This window comes from Pseudorca crassidens, chromosome 1 (assembly GCF_039906515.1).
Source record: "Pseudorca crassidens isolate mPseCra1 chromosome 1, mPseCra1.hap1, whole genome shotgun sequence".
Lineage (NCBI taxonomy): Eukaryota > Metazoa > Chordata > Mammalia > Artiodactyla > Delphinidae > Pseudorca > Pseudorca crassidens.
In genome coordinates, this window is record NC_090296.1 from 110986531 (window position 1) to 111012280 (window position 25750).

Below are 25750 nucleotides of genomic sequence, written 5' to 3' on the forward strand. Positions count from 1 at the left end.
CAGGGAAGTCCCTAGAGTTCCTTTTTTTTTTTTAAAGGCTTCACCAGAGTTTTCTTTTATAAATTTATTTTTTATTTAATTTTGGCTATGTTGGGTCTTCGTTTCTGTGCGAGGGCTTTCTCCAGTTGTGGCAAGTGGGGACCACTCTTCATCGCAGTGTGCGGGCCTCTCACTGCAGCGGCCTCTCCTGTTGTGGAGCACAGGCTTCAGACATGCAGGCTCAGTAGTTGTGGTTCACGGGCCTAGTTGCTCCACGGCATGTGGGATCCTCCCAGACCAGGGCTCGAACCCGTATCCCCTGCACTGACAGGCAGACTCTCAACCACTGCACCACCAGGGAAGCCCCTCCATTTTTTTTTTTTTTTTTTTTTTTTTGCGGTACGCCGGCCTCTCACCGCTGTGGCCTCTCCCGCTGCAGAGCACAGGCTCCGGACGCGCAGGCCCAGCGGCCATGGCTCACGGGCCCAGCCGCTCCGCAGCATGCGGGATCCCCCCGGACCGGGGCACGAACCCATGTCCCCTGCATCGGCAGGCGGACTCTCAACCACTGCGCCACCAGGGAAGCCCTCCATTTTTATTTATAATCTTTTTGAGCATATTTCTTTGCATAGTGCTCTTAGTAGTTATTCTAGATACTATTATATATGTCTGAAATTAATTACCACCTACTAGCATCAATGTTTCACCACTTCAAATAAAATATAAAAACTTTACTTCCATTTAGGTCTGTTTACACGCCACACTTTTTGAGTATAATTGTTTAAATATTTCTTCTGTATACATTGACCACTACGTGAGATGGTGTTACAGCTTTTGCTTCAACCATAAAATAAAACTGAAGAAAACTCATGAGGTGAAGGATAGTCTATTACATTTACTTCTGTTTTTATCCATCTCATTGTTCTTTCTCTTTCAAGTTCCCAGTCTTCTTTTCTCATTTTCATTATGTTTGGAGAGCTTTCTTTAGCCATTCTTTAAAGGTAGGTCTGCTAGCAACAAATTCTTAGTTTTCCTTCATCTGAGAATGTTATATCCCCTTCATTCATGAAGGTTAATTTTGCCAAATACAGGATTTGAGATCCACAGTTCTTTTCTTTTAGCACTCGAGAAGTGTCATTCTACTTCTTTCTGGCCTCTGTGGTTTCAGAATAGAAATTTTCTGTCATCGGATTGGTATTCCTTTGTAGGTAATATGTTGCTTTTCTATGGATGTTTTTAAGTTTTTCTTTTCTCTAGTTTTCAAAAGTTCTTGGGGTGGGTTTCTTAGGTTGATTCTATTTTGGGTTTGCTTAGCTTCTTGAATTTGTAGGTTTATATCTTTCACTAATTTAGAGACGTTTTCAGCCATTATTTCTTTTAATACTTTTTTTTGGGGGGGGGTGTCCCACACTCTACTCTCCTTCCATATTTCTGATGATATGGATGTTAGGTCTTTTCATATATATATATATATATATTTTTTTTTTTCCCCTGCCATGCCACACAGCTTGTGTGATCTCAGTTCCTCAGCCAGGAATTGAACCCTGGCTGTGGCAGTGAAAGCCCAGAATCCTAACCACTAGGCAACCAGGGAACTCCCATTAGGTCTTTTTGTAAATTGTTCCACAGACCCCTGAAGCTCTGTTGTATTTTGTCTGTTTCCTGTTGTTTCGCTTGACTAAATTCTGTTGATCTGTTTTCAAGTTTATTGATTCTTTTCTTTGTCATTTCCATACTACTGTTTATATCCTGTGCATTCTACTTCAGTTATGGTATTGTTTAATTCTAAAATTTCAATTTGGTTCCTTTTTATGACTTGGGTTTCTTCGTTGAATCTTTCTATTGTTTTCATTTGTTTTGGGAGAATTTTTAATTGGGCATTGAAACATATTTTATTATTCAAAATCAAAATTCCTCATCAGGTAATTCCAACATCTGCTTCATTTCAATATTGGCCTCAGTTGATTATCTTTTTTTTTTTTTTTGCGGTACACGGGCCTCTCACTGTTGTGGCCTCTCCTGTTGCGGAGCACAGGCTCTGGACGCGCAGGCTCAGCAGCCATGGCTCACGGGCTTAGCTGCTACAGGGCATGTGGGATCTTCCCAGACCGGGGCACGAACCTGTGTCCCCTGCATCGGCAGGCAGACTCTCAACCACTGCGCCACCAGGGAAGCCCTGATTATCTTTTTTTACGTTGTAGTTATCCTGGTTCTTTACATGAATAGTGATTTTCAATTATATCCTAGATGTTTTGATTATGATAATAGGAGACTCTTGATCTTATTTATATCTTCTGTTGTAGCAGACAGTCAACTTGTTTAGGTTTAGTGTGTAGTGTTCTGGCTGTAGGTTTAGTGTGTAGTGTTCTAGTGTTCAAGTCTTTGTGGACTTGATTTGCAATGGCAGTTTATTTTCTGAGCCCTTGCATTGCTATTCTGGATTGCTTTGTACTTCTGACTCTGCTGGGGTTCCTGTTCAAAGCCTGTTGGTGCTCGGGGTGTGGGGGAAGAAGGTACTTCCTTGGGCCACCTGCTATTGCTGGCTGACCTTTGTTAGGGGAGGTAGAAGCTACTGAGCCTGAATCTACTTATGCCACTGAGTGGAGGGGAGGGAGACACAGGGCTTCACTGTGGCCACTGCTGCAAAGTGACCAGATCACCTGCCTGCCTGGGTTGTGGAGCAGGGCCTGGGATGGCCAGACTTTCACTGCTTTGCAGGTGCTGGTGAGCAACAACCTAGGTTGTGGAGCTGCTTGAGGCTCCCAACTAGGTCTCTGTTGGGCTTCCCCTCTCCTGGTCCCTTGGCCAAAGAGAACAGGCTTTTGAGAACTTACCGTTGGACGTTCCAAGTTTCAGCCCTCTCCAGCACCCAGTCTTTGGGGTATGGGATCTAAAACAAAACTCAAGAACTCTTCAGACTGTGGTTCTTCAGGTCCTGAGGTCACCAGCCAGTCTACCTTTCCAGCTTTCAGAGCCCCTTACCATTGCTTGTTGAATAAATTTTAGGATGTTCAGTTGTATTTAGAGGGGGCAAGCAAGAAAAAGTGAATCCATGCCAGAACCTGTTCCAAAACTGGACCCCCTCACCTTTAAAACTGCTGATGTGCTGTATTTCTTCTAATGTGGGTTTTGTCCCCCCAGGATTTTGGGGAGTATCAGGAAAGCTACTATTCAGTACAGACCACTGAGGGAGAGCAAATATCCCAGCTGATTGCAGGCTACATTGACATCATCCTCAAAAAGGTATTTCATACTGATGCAAATTGGACAACACTTCTCTATTAAAAGACTCAGTTTAGGTGATGAAGCTCCCTGAAAAACAAACAAGCAAGCAGGCACCTCATGGAAAGTACTTGATTCACTGATTGAATCTTTAACATTAAGATTGCTTAAGTGTGAAGTCTTTAACCTCATATCCTAGGAGATTTCTGATTTTGCTGCAGCTCATATTTGTGTCATTGACTGCCAAGTCATGAGCAATAGTGCATCATTTAGCTAATGAATGAGCCTGGCTAACCCCTCAGCGTCTTCCTCTCTACATAATTGTTATGCTTTCCGGCCTCTATAGAAACTGGCTTTAGGATCTGAAGATATTCCTTTTCTTTCTTCTCTCTCTCTCTCTCTTTTTTAACCTATTTTAATGGGGGGTTATATGCCATAGTGGTATACCTTTCCTAGGGCTTCAAGATACAGCCCACAAAAATAGCCAAGTTCTACCGGAATATTTATATCTATGTCTTGATTTTAACTGTATAAAATTGTGCAGTACTGTTACACAGAAGACATTATATATCTCTCTGTATTAAATAATATATTTCTTTTTCATTACTATTGCTTTGTTTCACCCATCACTTATTAATTATCCAATACAACGAATTTGGGGTAAACCTTAACAGATCTGCTTGTGTGGCTCATTTTAAAAGGCCTCTTAAAAGGGTCTTGTGTCAAGACCTGCTGACTTTCGTTTTTGTCTTGTTTTACCTCAGAAACAAAGTAAAGATAGATTTGGACTAGAGGGCGATGAGGAGTCAACTATGTTAGAAGAGTCCGTTTCCCCCAAAAAGTAAGTATCGTTAAGAACACTGGAGAACTGGCTTCTCCCTGGATACAGGGCAGGTTTCCTCGTGCCAGCTCTGGGGCTGTTGCCCTGAAGTCCCTCACGTGGAGGAGGTGATAGTGGATGAGATAGATGAGTCTTGCTTCTCGAAGTGTGGTCCCCAGACCATTGTCATCAGGGTTGAGGGTGTCTTGTTGGGACAGCGGTGGCTGGGGACTTCAGGGAGACACTGAACAGGATGTAGTGCGTAATTCCACCTTTAGACACAGTGAGCCTTCATGAGTCCTGTTCTGAATTTCTGATTTAAATCTCATAAACTGCATCATTATCATCAGAGCCTGGAGACTGAGTTTAATTCTGTACCTTTGGGCTAGGGGCCTAGCTGGTAGAGGAGTTTTTGTTTATGGGATGCTTTTACCTGCCACGCTTGATACATATGTCATGAGGCAGCAGAGGAACAAGAAAAGAACATGGACCCGGGAGCCAGAGTTACTGGGTTCAAATCTGAGGTCTGTTTTCTAATGTGTGGCCTTGGGGACATTATGAATTTATTTTCTCTGTCTCTTTCATCTCATCTATAAAATGAGAATAATGATTGATCATACTACCTCATAAGTTTGAATTTAATGATTGAGTTACTAATAAAGCACATAAAACAATCCCTGGTACATAATAAATGTTTACTATTATCATCATTTTAAATTCAGAATAATCTCAATTTAGCTCCATTTTATAAATGAGGAAACTGAGATTTATTAAAATTAAGTAACATCTAATAAGGGAGACTTGTTGACCAAAACCTATTCAGCTACTCCCTTGATGTTAAATAGAGCACTGTAGTAATAACTTTTCTTGTCTGTACTTTATTGTGTGTGTCCATCTTGCTGTCTCACTTGATCTCAGCAGCATCCCCTTGTGGAAGAGGTAGGCTAGATTTTATCATCCCCAGTTCATAGATGAGGAAACCAAAGCTCCTAGAGGTTAGTTGAGATGCGTGCATGTGGCAGAGCCAGGACTCAGATTCAGGTGTTCTGATGTCTCCTATAGTGCACTGCCAGAGAGTTCGAGCATATTCCACCACGTTGAAGTTGTCTAGTAATAGGAATTGTTTCTCTGATGTTGCTACTCTGTACACTTTCTCACAGTTTGCATCATAATCCCCTTGAAGGTGCTTTTCCGTTTGTCCCTTATTTGTACGCAAGTTGGAACCAAATTTGATGTGGTGCATTTCAAGTACTACTTGCTACCCTCTGGCAAAAGACCTTCATTTCTTGAAATTATTAATGACGATTAGATGGACATTAGTAACCTAGTACTTCCTAATAGGGTGAGCTGTTCACTTCCTAGGATTCTGCTGTGCTTGAACTTCTCCTAGGAGCAGCTCAGTAAGTGTCTGAGCCCCGCGTGCTGGGACCCTCCCCACTGATGCAGACGGCATCATGGTGCGGTCTGGTCATGGCAAGCAGGTAGAGTGGTCCAGGGGAGTTCCTCATCACTAGACCTTCCACTTCGCCCTGTATTAGACATTGGCTGAGATCTTGCAATGCAGCTGAGCTCCGAGAGGAGCCATAGATCCACCCTCCCTAGTACCAGCCCCTCCGCAGATGTTAATGTTGCTGTGTGGATGCCTGTTGCTTGGAATCCTAGCTTGGCTCACAAGCTTTGCCCTGGACAACAGGGAGTGACCTGCAGTGGTTCCAGAAACCTGGGACAGAGGCTGCTGTGCCTTAATGCAGCTGCTCAGCAACCCTGCCCCCCCACCCCACCCCCCTGCCCCCCCACCCCGCAGACTCCCCCGGACTCTCCCTGTGGGTTTGTCCACTGGGCTATGAGGCAACTGTGCCACCCTCACATTCTTACCTTCATATGCTCAAAGTCCTTTACACTCACTGCTCATTCTAGGAAAATATGAAGAAGTAAAAAAACTGACAATTTTTTTTATTAGATGCCCTAGGAGTCTTCCCAGACTTAAGTTGAAATGATCTGGAAGAGAGCCAAAGTCTGCCAATCATCAAAGTTTCTAAGGTGTTGAAACAGCCTTTGTGGTCAATGGCTTTTGACCTGGGGAAGGGGAGCTAAGCTGTGGGAGATTTTAAGTTCTTTTCCACGCTTCTTCCTTCAAGCTAAGGATAAATGGTCTCTGTCCCCGGGGCTTAGAATAGAACGTGGCACACAGTAGATAAGGTGTTGAATGAATGCTATTTCAGGTAGAATTTACAAAATAATAGATCAGTGTATCCAAAACATTCACTTATGCCTAGAACATCATTATTTTTTGTGTCTTTTTAAGAACAACTAATAGCATAATGCCATGAACCTATCAACTAGATACACTGGGAGTAGTTATTTATATTACTGATTATAAAAGGATTAATTCATCTCAGGGTTCTGCTGAAACATTTTAGTGCTGCTACTTCGTTCACAATTCTGTCTGTATTTGCTTCTTGGAAACTGGTTGCCATAGCATGAAGCAGTGAACACTGGTGACACCTGTGGTATCTTATTACACTCCCTGTGAATGGCCACCTCGCAGTGACCAAAGCGTCTGTCCCCCTAGGTCCACCATCTTGCAGCAGCAGTTCAATCGCACCGGGAAGGTGGAGCATGGTTCAGTGGCACTGCCGGCCGTGATGCGCTCCGGCTCCAGCGGGCCTGAGACCTTCAATGTTGGAAGCATGCCCTCCCCACAGCAGCAGGTCATGGTTGGACAGATGCACCGAGGCCACATGCCCCCGCTGGTGAGGCTACCAGGGGACTTGCCCTGCTCGTCACTATGCTGCCTTTGGTGTCCAGGGAGCCACACCAGCCTGGGGATAGGTTGTGTGTGTCATCCTCACTCTCACTACTTCCTGTCTGAATCCTGGCTCTTCAGCTGTGCAGTCCCAATGCCTAATTCCCAGTGTGTTTTCTTTTAAATGGGTGGCTCTGGCAATGCCCTGTCTAGGACCACAGGTGTCCTTTAGGGCTGGACAAGGACCAGTGGCCTCTCCACGTGGTTTGCGAGAGAGGGATAGGACCCTGCTCCCCTGCCTGCTCATCGGCCCAGATACCCCTCAGGGAGGCTTAGAAGTAGACCAAGTTTCTTCCGATCCACACATTTCCCCCCAGCGGATCATTGGTTCTTTCTGCTGTGCTGGTCTACCTGACTCGGGGCCTCTCTCAGGCCTGCTCTGGAATCCCATGCTTTGGGGCAAGAACTTTTTGAAAGCAGAAGAGCCTTAAAGTCCAGAGGTGATTTGAGTGGAGAAGCGTGTTGACTGTAGGTTTGGGTGGAATCTTATTTACCAAGAAGAGTTCTGATGTAGCACACCCATGTGATTCCTGTGCAGGAGACCTTCTGTCCGGAGCACTCAAGGATTGGGTCCCCTGAGCTCCCCTGCAGGGACTCTTCCTGAGCCTTCTTGTTTTCCACACTCTGCTGATGAGAATCACCCTATTGCAAACACTCATATTTAGTGTCCTACTAATGTATTATAATACCTACTGGCCCCCCGTTGAAATAGGAGCTGGTTCAGGCAGTTTGTTGAGACATACCCTGGGCTGCTTTCTCATGATCTCAGGTCCACTTTCCTTGCTCATGTAGAGCCTGTGTTGCCAGTCCAGGAATGTGGTGTGACCCCTTGTGTTACCTGCCTTTGCAGACCTCGGCCCAGCAGGCCCTCATGGGGACCATCAACACGAGCATGCACGCTGTCCAGCAGGCCCAGGACGACCTCAGTGAACTTGACTCCCTGCCGCCTCTCGGCCAGGATATGGTAAGTGTTGTTCAGTGTTTTTATTCGATGTCTCTGCCCTGGCAGAAAACGAGGTTCTGTGCTCTGGCTGGATTCAGTGAGATGAATCTCTGTCTCCAGCTAGGTGAGTTGGAAGTCCATGTTTTTTCAAGAGATGGAGTCTCCATCTCTAGGCTGCACCACAGGAGGAGACAATCCTAGGGTGCTACAGGCTGTCGGCAGTACCCCATAAGGGCTAAGAACTTGGACTCGAGTCTTATCATTTGGACCCAGATTCCAGCTCTACTGCTCAATGGCTGTGTGAATCTGGGCAGCTTACTCTCTCTAAGCCTCCATTCTGTCATCCCTGAGTAGGGCTGTTGTGAAGACCCAACCATCCAATCATGTAAGGAGTTCTGAGTCCCGCACCTAACACGTAGTGAGAGCCCGGTGAGTATTAGCTGGGTTTGTTGTTAGTATTTACCCATGGTTCACACACTTGAGCAAGCATCACAGTCTTTCAGAGGGCTTGCTAAAACAGATTGCTGGGCCCCTCCCCCATTGTTTCTGACTCAGTAGGTCTGGGGTGGGGCCTGAGAATTTGCATTTCCAGCAAGTTCTCAGGTGCTGCAGCTACTTGTTCAGAGACCATGCTTCACAAACCACTGGCTTACTACTATTGAGCTTTTCAGCGAGGCAGATTAGCTGCCTTCCTGTAGCTGCTGCTGCATGAAATTGTCTAGCCCCTTGCTCCTTAAATTGTGATCCACAGGCCAGCAGCATTGGCAGCACTTAGGATCTTGCGAGAGGCACAGAATCTTAGGCCTTACCCCAAACTTCTGAATCAGAATCTGCATTTTAGTAAAGTTCCTAACTGTTTTGTGTACACATTTGCAAACCACTGGCTATCACTGTCCTTCCCTGCCCTGCTTCACACGTTAAAAATCACCTGAGGAGTTTTAAGGACGAAGCCTAGGGCCCAGGTCAGACCAAACAAATCAGTGTTGCCGGTGGGTGGGGCCTGGGTATCAGTGGGTTTTCATCTCCCTATTGTGATTCTAATATGCAGCCAGGGTTGAAGACCACTGCTTTAAGACTGCCTGACCCTCGTAGGGCCAGAACCAAGACACAATTTGTAGCCTCATCTTGTCCAGCCAGGCTAACTGCCTCCAAGTTTTCCCTGCTCGGTGTTTTTCCTTTGTGTACTTGTGTACCTGCAGGGTGCAGCATCCTTAGTACTGTTTCTCCCAGGCCCCTGAAGTCATTAAATATTTTGCTTTGGGGAGCTTGAGAGTAAAAATACATATGGCAGACTCCCATATCCAGCACAGTTGTGAGAGAAAGTTTTAAAATATCTGGATTTAATATTCTTGCTTCACCAATTTTCAAAGAGTTAGTATATAAAATATTTTAGTGCTAGACATACGCTGAACCAAGATTAATATTTTGGGAATGTTTTGGGAAGCAGATCAGCACCTTATATAACCATAGGATCATCATTACCAGTGTATAAATGAGCATTTATTGGCTAAGACCAGAAACAGCCAAAAACAGAATTTGCTATTTATAGGGTGAAATGAACATGAAGTATAAGAACTAGAAAGGTTTTAAAAGACCATTGAGTGAGATTCCACAGTAGAAGAAATGAAAGGCACAGGAGTTGGGTGAAATGTGCTCGAAGTCATATCATTTGTTAGTGGTAGAGCTGGATCCAGAGCAGGGGTCTTGACAACCACCTCCCAAAACCCTACCAGGAAAGGTGCCACGTCAACATGACATTCATCTTGTGAACAAGAGACAATTGCTACGCTGATAGAACACGCATGAGCTAGAACACCCTAATTCTAACCCCATTCTCTAAAAAACAAGATGAAGATTAGCAACAGTTGTTGTTGCCACTGTGCAGTATTATTATGAGATACTAATTTTTTTTATATATATAAATTTATTTATTTATTTATTTTTGGCTGTGTTGGGTCTTCGTTTCTGTGCGAGGGCTTTCTCTAGTTGCGGCAAGCGGGGGCCACTCTTCATCGCGGTGTGCGGGCCTCTCACTGTCGCGGCCTCTCTTGTTGCGGAGCACAGACTCCAGACGCGCAGGCTCAGTAGTTGTGGCTCACGGGCCCAGTTGCTCCGCGGCATGTGGGATCTTCCCAGACCAGGGCTCGAACCCGTGTCCCCTGCATTGGCAGGCAGATTCTCAACCACTGCGCCATGAGGGAAGCCCCGTGAGATACTAATTATTTTCAGTTTTTAAATTGAATTTACCTACATAAAGCCACAGAATTTTTCTCTCCAAGATCTTAAAGACAACATAACGTGAGTAAAAAGTACTGAGAAATTACGTGCCATTCAGCATGAGTGAATGAGCAAGAAGCCTGTTAAGTACATCGTTCAAGGTGACTTAAGGGCCTCGTTGGTGCTGGCCCAGTGAAAATAGTGTGGCCAAAACGCTGGTCTCATTTTATGGCACAACTTCTCTGGTTTCCTGGGCAATCCTGTGCAGCACTTTTGTCATGAAGTTGTCTGGTTTTGCAGGCGTCTAGGGTATGGGTTCAGAATAAAGTCGACGAATCCAAACATGAAATCCACTCTCAAGTCGATGCCATCACAGCTGGAACAGCTTCAGTTGTTAACCTCACAGCCGGTAAGTCCCTGAGGAATTTGTGGTGTATTGTGATTTTGTTAAAAACAAACGTTCTTATTCTTTGATTGAAACAACAGATTTGTCCTATTCTGAGAGGAGAGTCTATTATTAGGCCCTCACAATGCTTCAGACATTTCCTCCCACTGACCCAGGAGAAATGCGGTGAACATCTCATACCTTTTTGTCTGGATCATGCATCATCAGTAAAAACCACTTATCCAGCTCTTCTCATTGTTCAAGCTGCTGGACATACTTCAAAGTATATCGAGGCCAGTTTCTCCCTTCTGAGAGCTTACAGTCTCAAAATGGTTTTAGATGACTAGCCATCATGGGTGCCTTCTTCTGTCTTGTCCAGCCATGGTCTCCTCTGTATAGCACGACTCCCAGCCTTGCACTGTCACATGAGAGCCAGGGAAGATCTTGGCTTCACCAAGCAGCGTTGCAGTGTTTCAGGGGTAGAGTTGAACTCTCCAAGCGGCTGACCTTGGAGCAGCCTTCTGAAAAGGGCCGTGAGATGCTGATTCTTCCTTGGGAATTTTAAAGGTGCACATGCTCAGTATCTTAATATATGAGGCCTTGGGGTAAAAGGACCCCATGAAGAGCAGTACCTTGGAGATGGGGAGACGTCTGACTCCTGCAGGATGGGGGCGTCGTTGGTGGGGGCAGGGTTCTGCTGCCAGTGTTACCCTGTTTCCTGTCAACCTGGGCTCCCCTCAACCTTCACCACCCTCCTTGGATGGTTATGGTCCTTCTCTGTCCCAGGTGACCCTGCAGACACCGACTACACCGCTGTGGGGTGTGCCATCACCACCATTTCTTCCAACCTGACGGAGATGTCCAAGGGCGTGAAGCTGTTGGCGGCCCTCATGGACGATGAGGTAGGCAGCGGGGAGGACTTGCTCAGAGCTGCAAGGACCCTCGCCGGGGCCGTGTCGGATTTGCTGAAAGCTGTGCAGCCGACTTCTGGAGAGGTGAGCTTTGGGGCCATCAGTCACTCGGGTTCTGAGGGAGGTGCAGCCTCTGGGTTCCATGCGGTTCTTGCTTCCTGAGCTGTCCCTTCCATCCTGACGACTCATGTTCCCACCCTCTGGGGTTTGGAGTTGGTGAACTGGGTGCAGAAACCATGGTTCAACCTTTGAGACTGGTTGAGCTCTTAGTAGGAAGCCTCCTTTCCCCACCCAAGGGTACTTGATTAGATGTAACCTCAGAAACTAACACATATGACCAATACACATTTAAAGGGGATACAAGTCTGTACGCTAATTTCTACCAGCTGAATGAGGCTCATTATTTGAGCATTTCACATCTATGCAGCCATTGCTGGTTTGTGAGCCACAGGCATTTCCTTGCATAGATTCCACCAGGACGTGGATGTCTCCCGTCTGGCAGATAGTTCAAGAGTCTCACTGAGGTGCAGGAGGAGGCCATCCTGTAGGATTCCTCTTCCTGCACTGCCCTGTCTGACGGCGCTGGGGAGGCAATGCATTCTCTTTCCCACTAAGATGTGCTCTGTGTTCGTAGCCTCGACAGACAGTTTTGACTGCTGCTGGAAGTATTGGACAAGCCAGTGGAGATCTTCTGCGGCAGATCGGAGAGAATGAGACTGATGAGCGATTCCAGGTAAGATATTTGCAGCCCATAACCTTGGAGCCTAAGCGATGGCCTTAGACCCAAGCAGGGAGAAGGTAATGAAAAACTGAGTCTTCCTTGAGCAGACAAAAAAAAAGATGAAGGTGGATTATCTCAGAGTGTGGTCTTTATGTGTTAAAGAAAAAGAATTTTTAATTGAAAGACTCATTTCACTTACATCGTGCATCACCACTTTGAAACACTTACTTAGCTGTTCTCACTAGTAAGCATGCTACGCTTTCTTCAAACACAGATATGGATGGAATAATGTCACAACCACCCTTATACCGACCACCCAACCTCTAGAGTTATCAACTCGTGGCCAAGCTTGTTTTATCTATTTGGGGTGGTTTTTAATTGCATCATTCTTTTTTTTCTTTCTTTTTTTTATGAAGACATTACTTTTTAAAAATGTTTTTATTTTTTACCTTATAAAGTTATTTCTTTATTTTTGGCTGTGTTGGGTCTTCGTTGCTGTGTGAGGGCATTCTTTAGTTGTGGCAAGCGGGGGCTACTGTTCATTGTGGTGCGCGGGCTCTCATTGCAGTGGCTTTTCTTGTTGTGGAGCACGGGCTTTAGGTGCGTGGGCTCAGTAGTTGTGGCTTGCGGTCTTAGTTGCTCTGCGGCATGTGGGATCTTCCTGGACCAGGGATCAAACCTGTGTCCCTTGCATTGGCAGGTGGATTCTTTTTTTTTTTTTTTAATATCTTCATTGGAGTGTAATTGCTTTACAATGTTGTGTTAGTTTCTGCTGTACAACAAAGTGAATCAGCTGTAAGTATACATATATCCCCATATCCCCTCCCTCTTGAGCCTCCCTCCCATCCTCCCTACCCACCCCTCTAGGTGGTCACAAAGCACCGAGCTGATCTCCCTGTGCTATGTGGCTGCTTCCCACTAGCTATCTATTTTACATTTGGTATGTCAATGCTACTCTCTCACTTCGTCCCAGCTTCCCCTTCCCCAGCGGGAGGATTCTTAACCACTGTGCCACCAGGGAAGTCCCTAATTGCATCATTCTTGAGTTCACATGTAAGAGTGAAAACACGGGCGCTCCCTTACACTCTGCTGACACATAGGACAGGCTTTCCTTTGTGCTTAGAGCTGGGTCTCTTGTCTGTGTCATATCCAAAACCACAAGTGTGGCAGTCTTTTTTGTCACCCCTTTTTTTTCAATACCAGGGACGTGTCCTCTGGGGATCAGCTGTAGCCACTGTTTGCAGCTGGCTGGATGCACTGCCAGCTCAGACAAGATCTCAACCTGTTTGCCTCTATTCCCAGACCCCGCAGATGGGGTGCAGAGGCCTTCTGCCAGGGATCTTCAGGCTCAGATGAACTCTTCACATACTTGTGGGAAGATGCCTTTCATTCCTCATCCTCCTAAGTCTTCATTTTACAAGTAACATACAAATACATTCTAATTAAACTGTTATAGTTTGAGCCCTTGTTCTCTGGAAGATGCCCTTTTCCAAATCCTATGTCAGGTTCAATGTTTGAGATTTCTGTAGAATTCAGAATTAAAGGATCATTCAACTTTCCATTAGCGTTCAAGTCGCTTCAGGGCAATTTTGCTTGCTATTTTGTCTAGAACTGCCGAACTTCATCACCTCAAGACGTGTCAGTTATGCTAAGACATGGTCATGTATGTTGTGGATACATGAAACATGTACCTTCTCTACTCTCCACATTCCTGGGGTGCTGGGAACATAGCACTCATTCAGATCCTGCAATACAATGAGACATTCAGTGCATGAACATTCATGTGATCATGGAGGCTGAGACCCAGAATGAGTGGTAGGAGTATTTCTGGAAGCCATTTCTGTGCTGGAATGTCCAATAATAACTGTAAACAGAATTAACTGTAGACCACATAAATACGTCTCAGTAAAGCCAAGCTAATTATGTCCCCATCCTGACTTCCCCTTAGTCAGATCCTCAAACTACCCTTGTGTGTCCTGTGCATTCTGTATTAGAGCAAGTAATTCTTTGTAGGTAGGTACCTACTTAGGAATTGCGTAAATACGAGATCCATCTGTTGGTTTACTTGGCTTAATTATCTTGATGCAGTCAACTTATTTTCCAAAGTGTTTGGGAAGATTGAGAGGGAAGTCACAGTCCTTCGTTAAGGCATCTCGTATATCCTTGAGTATGTATGTATGTATGTATGTATGTATGTATGTATTTTTGGCTATGTTGAGTCTTCACTGCTGCACATGGGCTTTCTCTAATTGCACTGAGCGGGGGCTACTCTTCTTTGCGGTGTGTGGGCTCTAGGCACGCAGGCTCAGTAGTTGTGGCGCACGGGCTTCGTTGCTCCGTAGCATGTGGAATCTTCCCAGACCAGGGATCAAACCCATGACCCCTGCATTGGCATGCAGATTCTTAACCACTGTGCCACCAGAGAAGTCCCTGCCTTGAGGTGTTTTTTGTTTTTCTTTTAATATTTTCCTCTTTTTTTTTCTTTGACAGACTGTTTCCCTCACAATATATAAATGCAAACTCCGCCTCCTAATATCTGCTTCTATGCAGACGTGCTAGGGAAGCAGGTTCAAGTTTAGGGTAGGTCCTGTGGAGGCTCTCTTAACAGGGGAAGGCCTGGCTTGAATGCTTCCCGTTCTCTAGGTAAACACCAGGACAGTAAGGTGACCCTACAACCTCCTCCAGTTATGGGTAGCCCCTGGCTTACTGACATTGGATTTCTTACTCTCTATTTTTCTGATTCTTGAGATCCTATCTTGGAGCTTTTTATTGAGTTTTCAATGTACTGCATGTTCCCAGAGTTAACAAAGATTTATTTTACATGAGCTGCATAATAGTGGTCTTGTTGAAAAGTTTGACAAGGGCCTTGTCAGCAACTATAGCCATAGTATCACGTTCTTTTTCTAACTGTATTTTTTTTTTCTGGGACAGAATTAATAGGAGGAGCAGGATTTCTATAAATGAGTTTAACAAAGCCCTTTAGAACAGTCAAGAGTCTGCATGACCAAATCTTGGTCCCTGGGTGAAAAGATGGATCCTATCAAGGGAAGGAATACTTTGACCCATTTTGGGAAGACTGCTTTTAAAAATCTTGATCATAATTTGTGACATTCAAATTTTGTTTTCCCTGAGCATTGAGATAGATGTCCAAGAACTGTAACTTTGCAGGCCATGTTGGGAGCAGTTTCTAGAAGTTGTATGACAGATGAGTGCCAGTCAGATCCCAAAGGCGTCTTCAACTTTCGGCACCACAGGCTGTGGTTTTCCCTTGGACATCCAGTAAACACCAGAGACCTAAAAAAGGCTGGACCAAGCTGTTCCTTTCAGGCTGCTTTGTTGTTGTCCATTTTAAAAGCTGCTTATTTGGTGGATTCATGGGTTTCTGATTTGCCTGGACAAGGTAGAGTCTTTGCTCTGTGTACAATTGTACAGGCTAAACACTCTTCCCAGTATATCTTCTCATAAAATACCTAGTTGTAAAGACTCTGTGGTGCCTTTTGCATTCAGAATCAAAAGTGCTTTTCATTATCTGATGAATTAATAAAGACTTCTGACCACACTTCCTCTGGGAGAAAGCCTTGACATGTTCAAAATAATAATGGCTTATATGTTTGGGAAGGCATTTCCAAACCAAATAAATGACCTTCAGTATTAAAAGCCAAGAAGTGAATTAAACGTAGCAGTGGTGATCCTTCAGGTCACAGAAGTGGGTGACACATCTGATGGGCTAAGTCAAAGGATTCTCCATCCTGCAGGCAGAAAGCCTTTATGTTGACTTGAAGCATAAACTGATCTCTCAAGGCGCAGAGCTCCTTGCATCTTCAGTGAGGTCTTCTTGTAGCTGGTTTATTTATGTAGGCTCCCTTTCCACTTTTCATAATAATTCATCTCCATCCAGAAGGCCCCAGAACACTGAGAATCACTTATGTTCAGAGCATTCACGGGCTCTTGAGCTGGAGGTGCTATCCGTGCATGTTCAACGTTGCCCTCTGGAGGCCGAGATGTGGCTGAATTTCTGATGACGGCTTGGATCTTGTGCAAAGTAGAAATCAGAACAATAAATTTTCAAGTTAGAGTGGGGCATGATGATGGAGGCCGTGAATTTTATCCTTCCTGCTGCTCATAGTGTATATTTTCAGCTGATCCACCACAGACTCAGGAGATGTTGTCAAGATTCTAAGTGTTGTTTAAGTGCGCAAATGTGAGTCAGTGGTTAAAATACAAGCCTTTCCCTCACACTAACCGATTTTGGATTGAAACCTATGCTACTTAATGTATAGGAGACTGTGTTATTAGGATGTAAGTCTCCTTCCTTAATTAGCTCTCAGGCTAACTGGACATTTCAGAAGAATAAATGGAAAACTATTTTTCTAAAGTACGGAAGGAAAAAGGTCAAATGGAATTTTAATAAAATGTTTAAGTGGACCACCACACTTTACTTTCAGGCTGTGAAGCGTGATTAGGAAAATATAAATGACTATTTTTTTTTTTCCCTTTTCTTAGGACGTCTTAATGAGTTTGGCCAAAGCTGTTGCCAATGCTGCTGCCATGTTGGTACTAAAGGCAAAGAATGTTGCCCAAGTGGCTGAGGACACAGTCCTACAGAACAGGGTGATTGCTGCCGCCACCCAGTGCGCCCTCTCCACCTCCCAGCTTGTGGCGTGTGCCAAGGTAAGCCAGCTGGCACCCCAGCCCTTTCTACAGAGTGTCACACGCTCTCATCTGCCTCCAGGCATTGAGAGGAACCAGGGGCAGAACTTGTTAAAATTGTCTAAGACTTAGAGCTTGCTTCAGGTGTCTTTTAGGTGACATGACAGGATTTTAGTATAAGGTGTCCAGTTCTTTAATCATTTTTTCCTTGTTCAAGTCCTCAGGCAGTGGTCCTTTTTGTATCTCATTGCCATTTCTACATGCCAATTGCTGTGTCTCCCCTTTGGACTTCTCAGTGTGTCTTCTTTACCCCTGTGCACAAAGAGCTCTTGGATTGTGCAGTTACAGCATTAGATATGGGTTCAGTAATAATCCTTAGAGTCCATGGGAGCCCTTTGTGCACTGCACAGAATCAGAAGGAGGTAACGATGAAGTTCATGGTTGCCAGTTAGGATGTACACCCTCTGTGTAATACACTACTTCATTAAGCACCATCATCCCCGGTTTACTGAAGAGGAAACTGAGGCCCTTAGATGTTACTGATGACAGCCACAGAAATCGTAAGTGGCAGGACTAGGGTTGCAACTCGGGCCAGTCTGACTTCAGATACCCTTTCCACTCAACCATGTGTATCTTTGCTGAGATGACGTGTCACAAGATGGGAGCCATCTGTTTCTCAACCTGATGACATAACATATTGTACAGATGTGTAATCTGGTTCAGCCTGGCATTTCTGGTCCTATCGGAGCATTTGCAACATCAGTCAGAGGGGTCACTGATGGTCTCCCTCCTGCTTTCCTCGTTCACCATCCTAGTATCACAGATTACTGACACAACTCCTCTAATCTTTCAAATAATTTAGAGGCAGAGTTCCAGGAAATATAATATATTCCTCTGGAAAAAAATATAATTCTTTTACATAGTCTTTATCTCAGCTCAGAAGACTCAATTCAGAGGTTCCTAAGAGCAGGAGGTATAAAGGGTAAATATCAGAAATTTCTCTCTACAGAAGTAGTCAGTAGTATCAATGGTTGTAGAGCACTAATGGAGATGAGAGTTAATGGGCATCTAAAATCACAAAGTGAAATGGTGAAGTATGAGAAACCTCAGTGATGGTTTGGTTGAATCCCTGGTCCTATAAATAAGGAACTGAGGCCCAGACCACAGAAGGATGTGGTGGAAATGCTAGTGGGTGCTGGAGACCAGAGTTGTCCCACGGTAACCAAGACTCACTCCTGTCTCGCTTCAGGTCGTGAGCCCCACCATCAGCTCCCCTGTGTGCCAGGAGCAGCTGATTGAAGCAGGGAAGCTCGTGGACCGCTCAGTGGAGAACTGCGTCCACGCCTGCCAGGCAGCCACCGACGACACTGAGCTGCTGAAGCAGGTCAGCGCGGCGGCCAGTGTGGTCAGCCAGGCCCTCCACGATCTCCTGCAGCATGTGCGACAGTTCGCCAGCCGAGGCGAGCCCATTGGTCGCTATGACCAGGCCACCGACACCATCATGTGTGTCACCGAGAGCATCTTCAGCTCCATGGGCGATGCTGGTGAGGGGCTGGTCTGTGGGTGGGCCGGTCGGTTTAGGGTTCCCTGATGGTGATGATTGTGAGTGAGTCGGACGATGGTTGCCTGGACATCTGGCAAAAGGGCAAGTTCTCATCCACCTCAGTCAGAGACTTCTTCCCTGAGGCTGGGAAGAAGATTTGAGAGTCCTAATGTGCCTGTCCCAGCAACACTGAAAGACTTAACGTTAACTAGGGTATCTTTATTTAATAATTTAGTTACACAGTAAATCCCTTTTGTTCCAAGAATGTCCACGTTGGATACGGTAAAGTTGGTGCAGCCACAGGGGTAGGCAAGAATGAGGCTTGGAATGAAGTTTATTATACTGACAGGTCCCACACAGAGGGTCACTGCGTGTCACACAGGGTCACAGGGGAAGCATCAAGTTCTGATCAGATGGCAGAAGACAGGATCGAGGAGAGGGCTTAGGCCACCACCTATGTTGGGATTTCTGTGGGAAAGGCAAGATGAACAGCTTAAGTTTGGCACGTCTGAATAATTTCAGCTGGCTCTACCCTTATAGAGGTGATCCCTAGTTGCCTGGTCCATGGCTCTGGGATGATGAAGGCAGAGGAATATTGACTCCTGGGCTGTAGGGACCAGACAGAGGATGACTCTGGATTGGGTAGTTTACCACCATACTCTTGGCTAGACCCTTTACTATCTCTAAGTATTGGCTAGCTCTGGGAGGGGCAGTCTCTTTCCAACCAGAAAGGTTTTTCTAAGATGTCAAACACAACGAGATATATATATATATATATATATTATGTATGTATGTATGTAAAATGCACCTTTTCAGTCTATTAGTTAAAAATTACGTCTCCCCAGACCCAGCCCATCACTATCCCATCTAAATCTCTAGAATTGACCACTTACCAATTTCTGTTTCATCTTTGCAGAAATGTTCAATCTTCCTACTGACATTTATGTGTATGTACAACACCCTCTTTCTTTTCATATTAATGGAATTCTGTTACACATACTCTTCTGCAACCTTTTCCACTGAATATATTAGAAAGTTTCTTCATGTTGACCTATACACTAATCTTTTTAATGACAGCATAGTATTCTATTCAATGAATGCATCATAATCTACTTAACCAGTTGTCTTTTAATGGACATTTAGGTGGTTTCCAAGTTTCTGTTTGTTTTACAAAATTAATATTGCAGTAACCATTCTTGTAAAAATATCTCTGTTTACTTTGGGGATAAATTCCAAATGTAGGATAAATTCCTATCAGTTGAATTTCTGGGCCAATAAGTATGTACATTTTTTATTTTAAACGTGTCTGAAGTTTCTCTCCAGAAAGGTTCTACAATTTGCAACCCTACCAGGAGTTTGTAAGAAGTCTATTTTCCTACTTCTTCCTCAGCACAGAGCAACACTTCTTAACGACTATATTTTTAAAGAAAATTACCTTGTGATTTTCTCTATCCTTCTTAAGTGATTTAAGAGATGGCACTGCTCCACACATCTGGATTTTTTTGGTTCTTTTGTTTTTATTTTTTTTAATAAACTTTTTACTTTGGAATATTTTTTCTATATACAGTAAAGTTGCTGGGGTAATAGACTTCTCTTGTACCCTTCCCAGTTTCCCTCCTTTTTAGCATCTCTGTTAGGCCGCGGGACATTGGTCAGAACTGGGAGATGAGCATTGGTATGTTACTGTTAACTAAACTACGGACATGGTTCAGATTTCACCAACTTTTCACTAATGTCCATTCACTGTCCCAGGATCCAATCCAGGGTACCTTGAACTGAGCACTTTTTGATTTTCGTGAAAGCCTTTTTCCCCCTTAATGTTAATAATGCTTCGTCATCCTTCACAAATGACCTTTCGGGGAGGAAATTGCTCATATTTGAGTAGTTTTATTTTTAATGTTGACGATGGTACCCCTCCCACTTCCAAAAGGAAGTTGAAATAGATAACAGTAAAACCCCAGCTACTAATAACCATTACTAATAACGAGATCAAAATCAATGCTGGGAAGGAAAGGGTGAGTAAATTGATAGGAAGACTGGGCCAAGGTAAATCTCAGCCTTTGAGCATGAAACTGGGGTCTGTGCTTCCTATGAGTGAGAGCCAAGTGACACAAATAGAGTAGGTTATGTGATACCACTCATCTGGTGTTAGGTAGCATGCAGATTGACTCGAAATTTTAAAATATTTTTCCTGTGCACATTACTCAAAGAGCTCATTATAGGGGCTTTTGTGTAAGTGGCTTCTGACGTGAGGTAAATAATATTTTCTATATAAGTATTTACTAAGCTTAAATGCACATAATAAATCCACATAATCTTGTTCCCTGCCTTCTCTTTATAAAGGGTTCCTCTTAGGTTACTTATGTCATTTTTATCCCGTACAGTTAAAGACTGAACTTGGATGTGATTGGGGGTAGACAGGCCTGGCAGCCTCAGGGAATATTTTTGGTTCAGAATCTGACTTGGCTTCATTGCTTAGGAATGGAGCATGGAGGCTCATTTCTCTTCGTCCCTTTTGCCAGAGGAATAGAGACAAGACTGTGCTGGCTCCTGAGGTTTCCCCTGAGCTTTAGGAAGCAGACAAACAGACTGCATCCTCTGTCCCACCCTCTAGGTGAAATGGTACGCCAGGCCCGGGTCCTGGCTCAGGCCACCTCAGACCTCGTCAACGCCATGAGGTCAGATGCGGAAGCAGAAATCGACATGGAGAATTCCAAGAAGCTCCTGGCAGCGGCCAAACTCTTGGCTGACTCTACCGCTCGCATGGTGGAGGCTGCAAAGGTAGTACATTGGATTTATTCAATTGAAAAGTGAACATCATTGAAAGTTAGGATTTGGAAGGTATCTTCAAGAAAGAGAATGGTCAGACGAGTGTGCATTTTTGTTTGTTTAAAATCTATATGGCTTCGTAATGTTTAACCTTCTTCAAGTGGGAAAGGGGAAGGTCTTGGAACACATGAATGAAAAAACTCTTTAGGGAAGTGGTGCTGACTCAGCCATAGACAAGAGTCCCTGCTTAGCCAGTACTCTTTTTACATTGGGTCATTGCCATTGGCTTTAGTGAAAATGATGATTAATTTCAACTTGAGATTTCAACAGTAAATTCACTTTGACCTGTTTTCTTCCTGCAGCCTTAATGTCACTTTGCCCTCCATTCGACTTCTCAGCTAAACTTCTTTCAAGATTTTGCATAGGTGACAAACTTATGGTTACCAAAGGGGAAAGGTGGGGAGAGGGATAAATTAGGAATTTGGGAGTAACATATACACACTGCTATATATAAAATAGATAAACAACAAGGACCTACTGTATAGCACAGGGAAGTATACTCCATATTTTGTAATAACCTATATGGGAAAAGAATCTGAAAAAGAATATATGTATATATAAATATATACATAAGAATAAAGGCAGCAAATTCTCAAAACTCACCACTTAAAAAAAAAAAAAAAGATTTTGCATAGGTGTTTCCTGCTTCACTGTTATCCAAAACCCAGTAGCTATTTATAGGAGAGTTTGAATAAAGAGTTAACAGACAACTTTGTGCTTTTTGACAGCTATCCTATGTCATGATGCTTCTTTTTTTTTAATTTTTGAGTTTTATTTTATTTATTTTTTTTTACAGCAGGTTCTTATTAGTCATCAATTTCATACACATCAGTGTATACATGTCAACCCCAATCTCCCAATTCATCACACCACCCCCCACCACCAACCCCCACAGCTTTCCCCCCTTGGTGTCCATACGTTTGTTCTCTACATCTGTGTCTCAACTTTTGCCCTGCAAACCAGTTCATCTGTACCATTTTTCTAGGTTCCACATACATGCGTTAATATATGGTATTTGTTTTTCTCTTTCTGACTTACTTCACTCTGTATGACAGTCTCTAGATCCATCCACATCTCTACAAATGACCCAATTTCATTCCTTTTTATGGCTGAGTAATATTTCATTGTATATATGTACCACATCTTCTTTATCCATTCGTCTGTCGATGGGCATTTAGGTTGCTTCCATGACCTGGCTATTGTAAATAGTGCTGCATTGAACATTGGGGTGCATGTATCTTTTTGAATTATGGTTTTCTCTGGGTATATGCCCAGTAGTGGGATTGCTGGATCATATGGTAATTCTAATTTTTAGTTTTTTAAGGAACCTCCATACTGTTCTCCTTAGTGGCTGTTATCAATTTACATTCCCACCAAAAGTGCAAGAGGGTTCCCTTTTCTCCACACCCTCTCCAGCATTTGTTGTTTGTAGATTTTCTGATGATGCCCATTCTAACTTAAAAGCCAGTGATTCTTGTTTATGGTTTCCTTTGCTGTGCAAAAACTTTTAAGTTTCATTAGGTCCCATTTGTTTATTTTTGGTTTTATTTCCATTTCTCTAGGAGGTGGGTCAAAAAGGATCTTGCTGTGATTTATGTCATAGAGTGTTCTGCCTATGTTTTCCTCTAAGAGTTTTATAGTGTCTGGCCTTACATTTAGATCTTTAATCCATTTTGAGTTTCTTTTTGTGTATGGTGTTAGAGAGTGTTCTAATTTCATTCTTTTACATGTAGCTGTCCAGTTTTCCCAGCACCACTTATTGAAGAGGCTCTCTTTTCTCCATTGTATATTCTTGCCTCCTTCATCAAAGATAAGGTGACCATATGTGCATGGGTTTATCTCTGGGCTTTCTATCCTGTTCCATTGATCTATATTTCTGTTTTTGTGCCAGTACCATACTGTCTTGATTACTGTAGCTTTGTAGTGTTGTCTGAAGTCAGGGAGCCTGATTCCTCCAGCTCTGTTTTTTCTTTCTTAAGATTGCTCTGCCTATTCGGGGTCTTTTGTGTTTCCATACAAATTGTGAAATTTTTTGTTTTAGTTCTGTGAAAAAAGCCATTGGTAGTTTGATAGGGATTGCATTGAATCTGTAAATTGCTTTGAGTAGTGTAGTCATTTTCACAATGTTGATTCTTCCAATCCAGGAGCATGGTATATCTCTCCATCTGTTTGTATCATCTTTAATTTTTCTTTCATCAGTGCCTTATAGTTTGCTGCATACAGGTCTTTTGTCTCCTTAGGTAGGTTTAGTCCTAGGTATTTTATTCTTTTTGTTTTTGCAGTGGTAAATGGGAGTGTTTCCTTAATTTCTCTTTCAGATGTTTCATCATTAGTGTATAGGAATGCAAGAGATTTCTGTGCATTAATTTTGTATCCTGCTACTTTACCAAATTCACTGATTAGCTCTAGTAGTTTTCTGGTAGCATCTTTAGGCTTCTCTATGTATAGTATCATGTCATCTGCAAACAGTGACAGTTTTACTTCTTCTTTTCCAATTTGGATTCCTTTTATTTTTCTTCTCTAATTGCTGTTAAAAGCCAGTGATTCTTATCCAGGGCTCTGTTTCAGAACCCTGTGAAACTTACTGAGGTACACATGCCTTAATTCCACCCCCAAAGAGCCTAACTTCCGAGTTTGCTGCTAAGACCCGGTGTATGTGTGTGTGTTTCACAGAAGATTCCGATGCCTACCTCCGGGTGAGAACTATTTTAAATGGATAAGGCTGTATTTATCTATGATGTTTTTATTATGCAATTAGCATATGCTTTTGGTGAAATGAATAGAGAATGCAGTAAGTATAAATAAGAAAATAGAAATGACTTTCAACTTCATATCACCAAGGTAACATGTTGAATGTATTCCTATGCATTTCAGATTCATTAAACATCCCCACAGCTTAGCCTGCCTCCTTGTTCTCTAACAGAACAGTAATGTGTCTCAACCAAGTGTGTGAATTGCTTCACTTTCGATGTAATGTGACATGCAGTGACATCCAGTAGACCTTCCTCCTTGTCTGACTCACCATTGTATTACCTGAGGGGCTGATAGTCCTTAGAGATATGTCTTGGGTAGGGCTGAAGAGAGTCCCCAGGAGGGGCAGGGTCCGAACTTCCTTCCTCTGTCCCTGATCCCTCTTTCAGTCAAGAAACTCTGTTCCTTAGCATCCCTTTTAGCAAAAATACGCATTAGGGTTTTGGATTATAGTTAATTTTTTTAAGGTTGTTACTAGTTTTGTTTCCTTTTTTTTCTCCTAAGTTTAAAGAAAGCCATTTCAGACAAACCCTCATGTTCACAAAAATTACTTGCTAGGCTGGAAAGAATCTTAGTGAAAAATCTAATCTGTCCCTTACTTTATAAATGAGAAAATTAAAACTCAGAAAGATTAAACCTACCATCACATAACCAGGACTGAGCCAGGACCAATGTGCACATTTGTTTTTAGATGTGTAGTGCTCCCCAGACTCTTTCATGGCATTTTACCAAGTTACCAAAGTGTTTGTTATTTTTGTTTATTTATATTAGATGGGACAAGGTTGAGTGTTTTTGTTAAGTTCTTTTAACTTTTTAGTTAAAAGTTGATACTTTGTTGTCACGGCAGTATTTTAATTTGCTGAATTTTGTTGAAAGACAAAGAATGTGCGATGGTTAGACTTCCAAAGAATATATATAGTGTGAAGAAAAAAAAGATTTCATAATCAGTAACTAAGATTTCAGGCCAAGATTAGTACCCCATATCTAATACACATTCATCATAAAAAAGATATTGCTAAGGAAGGATCCAGACACGCACGTCAGTGTAACGTGCAGAAATGGTGCTTTCCTGCTGCTTGAAACACACAGTTAAGGCTGGCATGCCACTGGAGGCATTGATAAAGGAGTGGCTTTAGAAAATACCCAGTGACCAGAAAAAATAAAATGACTCTCATAAACTTGCAGAAGAACGCAAAAGGAGCCCAAACAATCCTTTTATATGTGAAATGCAAAAAATATAATTTTTTAGTTGCTAAAAACACAAAAATCAAGACTACTAAAAGTGGTTTAAATTTAAAAGAAGATTCCATCCAAGAGGATGGCAAAACAACTCTGTCACAGATGTTAAAACTGTTCCATTCGGTGTGAATTCCTATGACCTTTTATACATATCGTAGTTCAATGAAAGAGATTTTTGCAAATTGGTAAATTTGGCAAGGTGTTCACATGGAAAATTGAGATGTTTAGAAAATTGATTTCGATAATTGGCGTGTTTCTTTCTGCCTCACAAGCAAATATTATTGCCCGAAAATGTTCATGGGAAGAAACTCATTCATCTACATACATCCAGTGCTGGTCACAAAGCATCCAGGCCCTGTGAGAAGAATCTTAATTGATGCTTTTATCTCAGGTGGACGTGGAAGACTGGATGTGCTTTAAGTTTTTGTCGAGTTATTGGGCAGTAAAATTATCCTCTCCCTACATTACCTTTAGCCTTTCCCTGCTTCAAAATCCTACCCATCTAACTAAAATCCACTTGGACTCCTAACACACTTTAACCTACGGCAACACAGTAAGAGCCGTGGGCTTACACAAGGGAAACATGGCCATCAGCTGTGCACAGCACCCTCCTCTTTCCCTGCCTGGATAGGGGCATCGATTTCTCTCATTAGTACAGTTGGGGACCAATTCTACTTGGCTATATTTGCCAGCCCAGACTCTCTAGGAATGCAATTTCTAGACATGGTCTTTCT

The 25750-nt window shown here is 43.3% G+C and overlaps 1 protein-coding gene across 3 annotated transcripts in view; it reads left to right on the top strand.

Moving 5' to 3' along the window:
• TLN2 (talin 2) overlaps positions 1-25750 on the top strand; it is a 450451-nt gene that overhangs the window by 293497 nt on the left and 131204 nt on the right. For all 3 annotated transcript variants that reach the window (XM_067749188.1, XM_067749208.1, XM_067749197.1), the window contains exons 13-22: positions 3121-3222; positions 3966-4042; positions 6594-6774; positions 7678-7791; positions 10288-10396; positions 11159-11367; positions 11918-12016; positions 16508-16675; positions 17904-18198; positions 20812-20978. In XM_067749188.1, the coding sequence (XP_067605289.1) occupies positions 3121-3222; positions 3966-4042; positions 6594-6774; positions 7678-7791; positions 10288-10396; positions 11159-11367; positions 11918-12016; positions 16508-16675; positions 17904-18198; positions 20812-20978 (1521 nt within the window). The remainder of the gene's footprint in view (positions 1-3120; positions 3223-3965; positions 4043-6593; positions 6775-7677; positions 7792-10287; positions 10397-11158; positions 11368-11917; positions 12017-16507; positions 16676-17903; positions 18199-20811; positions 20979-25750) is intronic.